Source organism: Falco punctatus (genome assembly GCF_963210335.1).
Source record: "Falco punctatus genome assembly, chromosome: 1".
Classification (NCBI taxonomy): domain Eukaryota; kingdom Metazoa; phylum Chordata; class Aves; order Falconiformes; family Falconidae; genus Falco; species Falco punctatus.
This window is the reverse complement of record NC_137580.1, coordinates 118,493,660-118,504,401: the sequence shown is the minus strand read 5'-3', so window position 1 is coordinate 118,504,401 and position 10,742 is coordinate 118,493,660. Positions and strand designations below refer to the sequence as shown.

The 10,742-nt window shown below is 43.7% G+C and overlaps 1 protein-coding gene across 1 annotated transcript in view; it reads right to left on the bottom strand.

Moving 5' to 3' along the window:
* LOC308069407 (myosin-1B) overlaps positions 1 to 10,742 on the bottom strand; it is a 28,792-nt gene that overhangs the window by 9,214 nt on the left and 8,836 nt on the right. Inside the window, exons 18-37 of the mRNA XM_080401691.1 lie at positions 10,341 to 10,464; positions 10,128 to 10,264; positions 9,151 to 9,406; positions 7,345 to 7,587; positions 7,064 to 7,240; positions 6,835 to 6,980; positions 6,656 to 6,746; positions 6,178 to 6,567; positions 5,416 to 5,542; positions 4,411 to 4,529; positions 3,939 to 4,135; positions 3,348 to 3,531; positions 3,096 to 3,261; positions 2,799 to 2,923; positions 2,286 to 2,594; positions 1,981 to 2,184; positions 984 to 1,109; positions 718 to 888; positions 527 to 631; positions 150 to 245 (exon numbers count right to left, since the gene is read on the bottom strand). Of these exons, the coding sequence (XP_080257817.1) occupies positions 150 to 245; positions 527 to 631; positions 718 to 888; positions 984 to 1,109; positions 1,981 to 2,184; positions 2,286 to 2,594; positions 2,799 to 2,923; positions 3,096 to 3,261; positions 3,348 to 3,531; positions 3,939 to 4,135; positions 4,411 to 4,529; positions 5,416 to 5,542; positions 6,178 to 6,567; positions 6,656 to 6,746; positions 6,835 to 6,980; positions 7,064 to 7,240; positions 7,345 to 7,587; positions 9,151 to 9,406; positions 10,128 to 10,264; positions 10,341 to 10,464 (3,493 nt within the window). The remainder of the gene's footprint in view (positions 1 to 149; positions 246 to 526; positions 632 to 717; positions 889 to 983; positions 1,110 to 1,980; positions 2,185 to 2,285; positions 2,595 to 2,798; positions 2,924 to 3,095; positions 3,262 to 3,347; positions 3,532 to 3,938; positions 4,136 to 4,410; positions 4,530 to 5,415; positions 5,543 to 6,177; positions 6,568 to 6,655; positions 6,747 to 6,834; positions 6,981 to 7,063; positions 7,241 to 7,344; positions 7,588 to 9,150; positions 9,407 to 10,127; positions 10,265 to 10,340; positions 10,465 to 10,742) is intronic.

Sequence of the window (10,742 nt, the reverse complement as noted above, 5' to 3'; positions counted from 1 at the left end):
TCAGACAGAACAGCTGTTCATTTCTGAGTGCACAGTGAAAAAACAGGCTGAAAAGTTAAGTGTTCAAACAGAGCTACCTGGGGAAAAACACACTCACAGAATTCCACCTCCACCTGTATGGAGACTGAACTGCAAACAGCACTACTTACAGCCTCCTCAGCTTGTCTCTTGTAGGATTTCACTTTCATCTGCAGCTTGTCCACCAGATCCTGCAGCCTGAGAACGTTCTTCCTGTCTTCTTCAGACTAAAGAGAAGGACAAAAAAGAGAAGCACTTCTTTGCCCCTCCTCTTTAAATGCCCTCTACATGAAACAGTGAGAAACATTCCTTATAGACCATTGCTGTCCAGTAGAGACAGAGCTGATAAGCTGGATCTTCCTAACATAACCAGAAAGATAATTTCTTCTGATATTCTCAGTCTTCTGCTTTTTAACTGTGTGACTCAGGACAGAAAGAAAACCCTAAGGCCTACATCTTGGCTTCCTGCAAGAAGGGTGTGTGAGGCCAAGGAGGCCTCCTGCCTTACCTGGTAGGTCAGCTCCTTCACCCTCCTCTCGTACTTGCGCATGCCCTTCACGGCTTCAGCGCTGCGCTTCTGCTCAGCATCAACCTCCCCTTCCAGCTCCCGCACCTGCAACGAGAAGCCCATCTTTGGAGCTTCCCTGCTGGCTGCTAACGTGGCGTGCTCACTCATGCACAAAGAAAAGCCCCACGCACTCTGGCCTCCAGCTTCTGGATTTGCTTCTTGCCTCCCTTCAGAGCCAGCTGCTCAGCCTCATCCAGACGGTGCTGCAGGTCCTTCACTGTCTGGTCCAGGTTCTTCTTCATCCTCTCCAGGTGGGCGCTGGTGTCCTGCTCCTTCTTCAGCTCTTCTGCCATCATGGCTGCCTGATGAGAGCAAAGAGTCAAAGCCATTGTGGGGCTGGAGACCATGTGAGGGAAAATACGCCCACCATGGGCACAGAAGGGAGCCCCCAACTCACATCTGTGATGGCCTTCTTGGCCTTCTCTTCAGCATTGCGGGCTTCCTGGATCGTATCCTCCATTTCACTCTGGATTTGGGCAATGTCTGTCTCCAGCTTCTTCTTGGTGTTGATCAAGCTGGTGTTCTGTTCAAATCCAGAACATTGCAGGATTTTGAATCATTTTAGACATAATTATATGAAAAAATGATACCACATTTTTTTTCTGTAAAATTTCTTATAGCTGGGGAACAATGCTTTTTGGTTTTCTCTAATAATTAATTTCAGTATTTTGAAAAGAGTACTTAGAAATATAATCTGTGCCATGCCACCCACCAAGACTAGCAGAGAAAAGTAGTAAAAATAGAGTGAGGGAGTCAGTGAAATGCCTTCTCTTCAACAGAATTAGGGAAGAATAATCTACTCTCAAGAAGTGAAAAGAGCAATATTTGTAATGTAGATTGGAAGGATTCATTCTAGAAACTTTTCAGCATTTGAAACCAGACACTTTCCATAGCTTTTGGTACTTGACTGCTGGATTCCTGTAATGACATGTAGCTCATGTCAAAGTCTGCTTAACATAGGTTGCACCAGACCAGGAGTTCATCCCCACTTTCTTGCTAGACAAGCAAGCACATTTTTGAAGGAATATGATTCCCTAATGCTGCATTTCAACTGAGCAAGGAATGGATGCCTGTAGTCTCAGAGTTTCAGTCCTTGATTGCTCAGTTGGCAGATCATTTGGCATATGTGAATAAAATCTGATGTGTGTGACTAAATGTTCCTCTGGAGATTATGTTAGGATACAAAGAAGGTAGAAGCATGGGTTTCATTGAATGTAACCTGGGAACACAGTCAGAATACACACTTTTTCAGCAAACATCTCTTATTATTATGATGATGATTTACAGAAAAGGTAAATCTCATCTTCAAAGTTAAGCTTCCAATTATAACTGGAATAAAGCATATAGATGTTCTCCTACTTACCAAGAGTACATTTCTCACCAAATGATCTCACCTGGGTATGGAGGAGCTGCACACGCTCACTTGCATCCATCAGTTCCTGCTCAGCCACCTTTCTACACCTCTCTGTTTGTTCTAGTGCTGCCCGTAGCTCCTCAATTTCAGCCTGCAGCAGGTTTGCTCGGCGCTCCACCATGGCCACCTGCTCCTTCAGGTCCTCCTGTGTCCTCAGAGCATCGTCTAAGTGCAGCTGGGTATCCTGTAGAGCCATGAAAAGAAATTATAAGCAGATTCAGAGTTGTTTGGTACCAAAAATACCACCTAATAAATATCTTTGTTGGCAACTTCTGTTGAACGGACCTTGAGCACCGCCTGTGTGTTTCTCAGGTTCTTTTGTGCCTCTGCAGCCACGCGGTTGGCATGGCTTAGCTGGATCTCTATTTCATTCAGGTCTCCCTCCATCTTCTTCTTCAGCCGCAGGGCCTCATTCCTGCTCCTGATCTCAGCGTCCAGGGTGCTCTGCATGGACTCCACAATTCTGAGGTGGTTCCTCTTCATCTGGTCAATCTCCTCATCTTTCTCTGCTATCTTCCTGTCAATCTCAGACTTCACCTGGTTGAGCTCAAGCTGGAGGCGCAGGATCTTCCCCTCTTCATGTTCAAGGGAGGCCTGAGAAAGAGTGAATAGGAATACTTTTCAGAAGACAAATGTTGACCCCGAAGCCCTGAGGATAAAGGAATGCCACGTTTAGATAATATTGCCACGCTTTTATACAAACACTCTTTTCCTCCTGTGCCTGGCAATGACTCCGCAGTGCTTACAACGAGACAGAGATCCAAGACATGTAAGAGAGCCATAAGTAATGCTGTGTACCTCAGCTTCCTCCAGCGAGGCCTGGAGTTCAGATTTCTCCTGCTCAATCTGCTTCTTGGCTTTCTCCAGCTCATGAATGGCCTTGCTTCCCTCTGCAATCTGCTCTGAGAGGTCACCAATCTCCTCTGTGGGAGCAAAGGCCAACGGCACGGTCAGGCACGGAGCAGAACGGGAAGGGCCCTGCCGCACCAAGGTGACGGGCATCTTTGCAGACACGCAGGCACAGACCCCTGTGGAGCGGTGGGTAGTGGTGGGCAGTGGGAAAGGCCAGCCAGGAGCAGAGGGCCAGGGACTTACGCTGCAAGTTCTTGTTCTCACGCTTCAGCGTTTCCAGGTGGTCCAGGGACTCCTCGTAGGCATTCTTCATCTTAAACAGCTCCGTGCTGAGGGAGCGAGACTCCTTCTGGGAGGCCTCCAGCTCAGCCTGCGTTTCCTCATACTTCTGCTTCCATTCTGCCAGGATCTGAAGGGAAACGGTACGTGAGCGTGGATGTGGCAATCGGGAGGGGACGCTCTGCCCAGGAACCCCAGGGCTGGAGCCCACAAGACCTTGTCAAAGTTCTTCTGCTTCTTATCCAGAGCTGCGCAGGCAGCATTTGATCGCTCCACGTCAATCATCAGGTCCTCCACTTCATTCTGCAGCCTCTGCTTTGTCTTCTCCAGGGAGGCACATTTGGCATTCACGGCTTCAACGTGTTCCTCTGCATCCTGCAGGCGCTGGGCCAGCTTCTTCCTGAGAGGAGATAAGTACAGCTCCAGGTCAGAGACCAGAGGGCAGCCCATTTTGTACTTTGTGAGAGGGCAGCTGGCCACTTCTGGGGGCTCTGAGCCCAGTGCCTTTCACAGTGTTTTTTCTGTTCCAAGACTGCATGCGGCCTACAGGTTCTGTCACTCTGTGTCCTAGCCCCTAAGGAGTATTCAGACTGTTTTCGCATTTCTAGCCCTAAGGGCTACGTTTGTCCTTCCAGTTTGCACTTTTTCCACAGCACACTTTCCTGTCTCTCCCTCTGACCCCTCTACCACAAAGACAACACATCCCTGTCTTTGTCCCACCCCTGTCGTAACCCACGCCCAGAGACTCCACTTTCCCTTGACAGCCTCAGTCTTCTCCAGCCGTTTGACATCCCACTTCCCACGTACTTGGCCTCCTCCAGCTCCTCCGTGCGCTGAATAGCGTCCGTCTCGTATTTGGTTCTCCACTGGGCCACTTCGCTGTTGGCCTTGGACAGGGCGCGCTGCAGCTCCCCCTTGGCTTCCTGCTCCTCCTCGTATTGCTCCCGCAGCAGGTCACAGTCGTGGCGAGCAGACTGCAAGGCGTGGGCCAGCGCGTTCTTGGCCTGGGAGAAAAAAAGCGTGGTGCAACAATGAATGGAAATATCCTGGGAAGCCTGACTGCAGTGTTGATAGACACTGGGTTATTCTGGTGGGAGGGAGTGCAAGCTACTGAGTGAGAGAGTAAGACCTGGGAATCTGCAAAAAAAATAGTGCACAGGCTGCAAGGCTGGGGGAGCAAAGCTAACATAAGACCTGCACTGAGTTACCTAAGTGTTTTTTTCTCTCTCTCATCTTGTTGATTCTGTGATTTCATATGTTTATGATGAAGCCTTCTTACCTTTATCTCTTCCTCTAGGTGCCTCTTGAGTTCCTCAATCTGTTGGGTGAAAGCTTGCTTGCCTCTTGACAACTGTGAAATTAGAGCATCTTTCTCCTCCACCTGGCGTGAATATTCACCTGGGAGAGTTCAGATGAGTAAAAGAACCTTTTAATGACTTATTTAAAAGTATTAACCTTGATAATTAAATGCATGTGAAAATAATTCTAGGTAAAAAATATTATTTCTTGTATGGGATCCTAATCACTGATACCTATCCATATCTCTGAGCGTGCTGAAATATTTATATTATAGAGAAGAAATGAGATACACCATGCCCACTTTCTAATAGCTGACTAGTCTTACTGTATGTTTGAACTAAGTGCAGTGGTCCCTTCAAACCTCGAGTTGACAGAATGAGTCCTATATGGTGTATGTGCTCAAGTAATATCATTGTCCTCTCCTGAATGTCTCCTGGGAATCAGCAGGATGAACTCTAGGTTATGAAATAGATGAATTATTCTTTGAAACTCCAGTCACAGAATCACAGAATAGTCCATGTTGGAAAGGACATTGAAAGGTCATCTGATCCAACCTTTCATGGGAAGGGGAGAGTAGATGAGATTGTCTAGCACCCTGTTCAGCTGTGTCTTGAAAGCCTCCGGTGACTGAGCTCTACCACACCCTTGGGGAGTTTGTTCCAGTGACTGGTTGTTCCGGTCCCTTAAACACATTATTGGTCCTGCTCCAGGATGTCTGTATCTCTCCGGCACTGAGGAACATAGTACTGGACACAGCGCTCCAGGCGTGGCTTCACGTGTGCTGAGCAAGGGGATCACCCTCTGTTAACCTGCATTACTCCTAATGCAGCTCCAGATTCAGTTGCCCACCTTTGTTAAAAGAGCACATTTCTGGCTATTGTTCAACCCAGGGTCAAAAAGACCTAGGGAACCTGGTGGATTTATTTTTTTTTTTTTAAAGCCCCAGCTCATACACAATGTTGTCTTAAAAAAAAAAAATAATTACCAGATTCTGTTTGTAGCCGAGCTCTCTGTGCACTAATGTCATTAATTGTGCGCTGTTGTTCTTCCTCCTTGTTCTTAATCTCACTGAGTTGATCTTCTAGCGAACGACACATCTTCTCCAGATTTGCCTGTTTGCATGAAGAACAGAATGGAAGATGATTGAAGGTTCAACATGTAATTACTGAGAATGTAAAGTCTTACAAAAGGCTAAAAAAGAAGCTACTGATTTAGAATTAAAGTAAAATGTCTTGGTTAAATAATAGATACTTCTATGGAATTTGCTTCCTAAATCCCAGCATTTATATAATTTTTTAATGTACAGTCCATTTTTTCAATAGATATAAAGGATGGGATGTAACATGACAAATTATTTTAAATTTCTGTTTGGCTCTTAGTGATTATGTCATTGCAGTATTTAAGGCTGGGAAAGAAAACAGGGATAAAAGGAAAGGGAAGGGTAGGAGTAATTTCTATTTTAGAAGAAACTAAAAAACTGGTAAGGTCTGTGCCTTTCTTTTCATTATCATAATATTCTGAACCAAGCAATATGACCCCATAGTTCCTTAGCCTACGTGCTTCAACTAAAGGTTTTAGCTCTCACCAAAGGATACAATATAATAGTATACCAGTACTGAAACATATAAATTCAAATTCAAGTTGTAAAATGCAGCTATTTATATTAAAGTATGACTAACTTCAATTTCTATGTTCAAATATAAATACTTCATTATGTTTGAATTACTACAGGGAAATATTTCTGTACCTTGGCTTTGGAGACAGACTCCATGTTACTGGCCAAGTCGTCAATCTCCATCTTGAGCTCACTCTTCTCCTTCTCCAGCTTCTGCTTCACTCGCTGCAGGTTGTCGATCTGCTCCCCAAGCTCAGCGGTGCTGTCCGCGTGCTTCTTGCGCAGGGCTGCAGCCGTGGCTTCGTGCTGCAGCGTGGCCTCCTCCAGGTCGCGACGCATCTTCTGAAATTCTGCCTCACGCTTCTTGTTCATCTCAATCTGAGCGGCGGTAGCCCCTCCGGCTTCTTCCAGGCGCTCGCTGATCTCCTCTAGCTCCCTCGACAGGTCAGCCCGATGCTTCTCGGCTTTTGCCCGAGACGTTCGCTCTGCCTCAATTTCCTCCTCCAGCTCCTCAATACGAGCCTGGGGAACATTAGGCACCCTTCGCACCCATGCCCTCCTCCTTCCCGACCTGAGACTGGCTGAGAGAGGGGAAGGGCCAGACACTTGCCTGCAGCTCCTTGATCTTCTTCTGTAACTGCATGCCCAGGGCTTGCTCATCCTCAATTTTGCTCTGGATCTGGCTGATTTCAAAGTCTTTCCTTTGGGCAAAGCAAACTCTGTTAGCGTCTGAGCAAAACCCCCCAAGCGCACCAGCCCCACAGTCTGGTGCCCCACAGCCACGCTTACTTCTTCAGTTTCTCATCCAGCTGCTGCTTGTCGTTCTCCAAATCCATGATGCTGTCCTGGGCCAGCTTCAGGTCTCCTTCGAGTTTCCTCTTTGCTCTCTCAAGGTCCATGCGCAGTTTCTTCTCTTGCTCCAGGGACCCTTCCAGCTGAATAGAAGATAACCATCAGCGCTCTACCAGCCAGTTCTATAATCTATACCCGCCCTGTTCTTCTGGACAACCGTGCTTACATCGTCCACTTGCTGCTCCAGCTTGGTCTTAGCTTTGGTCAGTGTATTGACTTTGTCCTCCTCTGCCTGCAGGTCATCCAGTGTCTGCTGATGGGCCTCTTGGAGGGCTTTCTTCTCTTTAGTCAGCTTGGCAATGGTCTCGTCCAGGGCCGCCATCTCCTCTGTGAGGTTTTTCACCTTTGAGAAGAAGAGAGCAAGTGTAAATAAAGGAAGTAGATGCAGAAGTCCTGTAACAGCACATGCTCTTTTCTGGAGTAGGGGTGACAGGTTCTGCCTCATACCTTGTTTTCGGTGGCATGTTTTTCTTTCTCCACTTTGGCTAACGTTAACTCCAGGTCATCAATATCTTTCTTCAGCTCTGAACATTCATCCTCCAGTTTTCTCTTCTTGGCTGTCAGCTCAGCATTCATTTCTTCTTCTTCTTCTGCTCTCTCTGTCAGCTCTTTAATTTTGGCTTCCAGCTGGATTTTGGTTTTGATGAGCTGGTCACACCTTTCCTCAGCATCAGCCAAACCATCAGCTTCCTACACAAAATGGCTCATTTAGATAAAGTGATTTTCAAAGAATTGTTTTTTGTCACTGATAATCATAAAGAAATTATTATTTTCAAAGTAGCTTACAATGTCCTTTGTAGGTAAAACTCATTATTTTAAGAATATCTGTTTTTTTTGGACTGCTTTCAGCCCAGAAAATAAAGGAATATTTTATCACGCTAGAAATATAGCTTCTGAGCATTTTTTTAAAACTCCTGAACTACTCATGCAAATCCAATATTAATTTGAAGGTAGAGCCTGGAATCAGACGTGGCAGTATCTCCCTTTAGCTTTTCATCATTTTACTGTTGTTGCATTTGACTGCACTGGAAACTGGCATAGAGTTCTACTGAAGAGTACCATGTAGGCAGATTCGTTAGCATACATTTTTATCATAGATTTTTAGTATTTAAAACCTGAATGCTAAAAACTGCAGCATTCAGCTGAGAAAATTGTGTTACAACTCTTCCAAAAAGATTTCCTGAGTATGAATTTAATTTTTATTTTGGCAAATTTTTTTGTTAAGATCACTGTTTCAAAGGCAGCAGTTGAATTAAACATGTTTCAAGGCCTTTGTGGTCTAGAACAACAGTTTGGGAGACTGGCGTTTACAAGGACAGTACCAATTACCTGAATTCACATGCATTCTAAAATGGATGTTACTAAGAAATAATCTTTATTTTCTACATACTGCTTATTTTTTTTCTCTTTGCTCTAGTGAAGAGCAATGACACTATCCAGGCAGAGGACTTTTTGTAGCTCAGCAAGATAGCTACATTGGGTTTGTCTAATGCAGATATAGGTATCTGCCATGATATGAATATGCAGTCCATTCAACAACAAAACCTTATAATCTTGGATTAACTACATCACACTCTAAAAGGATGAATTTCTCATTGCTGAAAATGAAGAAAACCCGAGGCTACTAGCTCATCTGACCCATCAGAATGGGGTCAGATGAATCCTAATCCATGCTGATAAAAACAGTTTTAAGGGGATTTTTGTTGCTATCTTTTTATTTCTAGAGAAAAAGGGAAGGACTCTGCTTCCATCAGTGTTTTTCCTGAGTAGCCAAGGACCATAAATACTAGAGAACTGACTGACACTCTCAACCCCTCCTACTCCACCTGAATCCATTGTGATTCTCCATATAAAAGGTGTTAATAGTACCTCCAGACTACCTTCATTGATTAGATGATAAGACATGAAAAATATATAGTATGTATAGTGTTTATGAAGACGTGATAATTGCTACTGTCAGTTTCCATGTATGATTTAAAATGCCATACTGTAAATTGTACTATTTACTAACTGGAAATTGATGACTTTGCTTCTGATTTTAAAGTGCAAGGAATCAGCTGCAAATAATTAATTGCAAAATTATTAATATTTGTAGTTTTCTGCTAGCTTTGCTGTGTGGTTTTGGTTCCTATTTTACAAAATATTTGTATGTTTTTAAAATAAATACGTTTTGGGGATAACTTGTCTGTTACTGACACATTTAGGATCATTTTACACAGGACATTACAAGCCAAAAATATTAGCAATACTCACCGCCTGCACCTGGAGCTGCAGGTCATTCTTCTCCTGCACCAGTTTCACCATTTTCTCCTCCAGCTCCTTCCTCTTTGCCTCAGACTTGGCAAGCTCTTCCTTGGTTTTCTCAAACTCTTCCTTCATGTTGGCCATCTCCTTCTCAGACTCTGCACTCTTCAGCAAGGGCTTGATCTTGAAGTACAGCTTCATCCAGGGCCAGTGCTTCACGTTCATGAATGCGCGAACATTGTACTGGATGCAGAAGATGGACTCCCTGAAAAGTAATAAGAATATATTATGTTACATATTTTAAAATTTATCATACATATTTATTTGTACATATCAATATGTATAACATGAATTTATACATATAGTATCTTATAGTTCTACATATGTGTGTACATAAAATATTTCTATATTATTAATTATATATTTATGAACATTTTAAAATATATTATTTAATGTATTACAAAATACATATATCTGAGAAAAACTGCCTACTGTGATGTAGATTGTCAGCCTGTTTGGACTGTTTTGAAGTCCAGATGTTTGACTCACTTTCTTAAGCAAAGAAAAGGAACACCTACAGAAGTTGACTTGGTCCTTTTCATGAAAATTATCCAAGGGAAGAAGATAGTTCTCTTATGCTAGAAGTACATGTTTCTCACTTTTGATTATAAAGGTGACATAAAGTAATTAGCTTAGACTAGATACCTGGTTTCTGGGCATACATGTAACATAGCCACTTACTGAATTCAGCAAAAAATTAGTACAAAGAGTGTTATAAGTTAAAAGTGATAAATTTTTCATGTATCAGGGCTTTATACTGCTTCATCTACTGGCAGGGTATACTCTGAAATACACCCATATATAGTAGACCAAGTTAATGAGAAAGAAATGAAATTTGGTGAGAAGCAGCGTATTTTCAGTTTTGTTCATGTCGTTCTTATCTCATGAGGACTGGCCCAGCAAGCCAAATAAGTGTAAGCATCTACCTCCTCTCCATCATTTTCTTGAACTCCACTCTCATCAGGTAACCCCTGCACATGGCTTGTGTGCGGGTGATGAGCTGTGCCAGCTTCTCATCCCTCATCTCCTCCAGGAGTCCCAGCAGCCCAGCTTTGAAGAAGACCTTGACAAAGAGAATGCTGGAGTACATAACTGTTGGGTATTGCAAGCACAGTACATCAGTCAAGCAGCATTTGTACCTTGGTGTGACCAAATTTGTACTGGGTGTGATCCACATCGATAGATCCAAGGAGTTTCTCAGAGGCCTTCTTGCTGTCAATGAACTGTCCCTCTGGGATGGCACTGGCATTAAGCACCTTGTATCTGTGGAATGAAGTAGAGTATGAAGAGGGTCAGATTCCTGAAAGCCCAATCAAACCTGTACCAACTGATGTCATTGTTAAGACTCTCTGAAGGGGACATCAAGAGTGGAAGAGAATTGAATGTCTGAACTATGTTCTATTGTTTAGAAATCAAGTTTTCATTGGTAAATGTTTTTAGGAAAAACCTTACACTTAGTCCAGAAATTCTTGACACAGAATGGGTACTGATATCCATGACTAACTGCTGGTATATTTCACATCCCCTATTATCTAATGCCT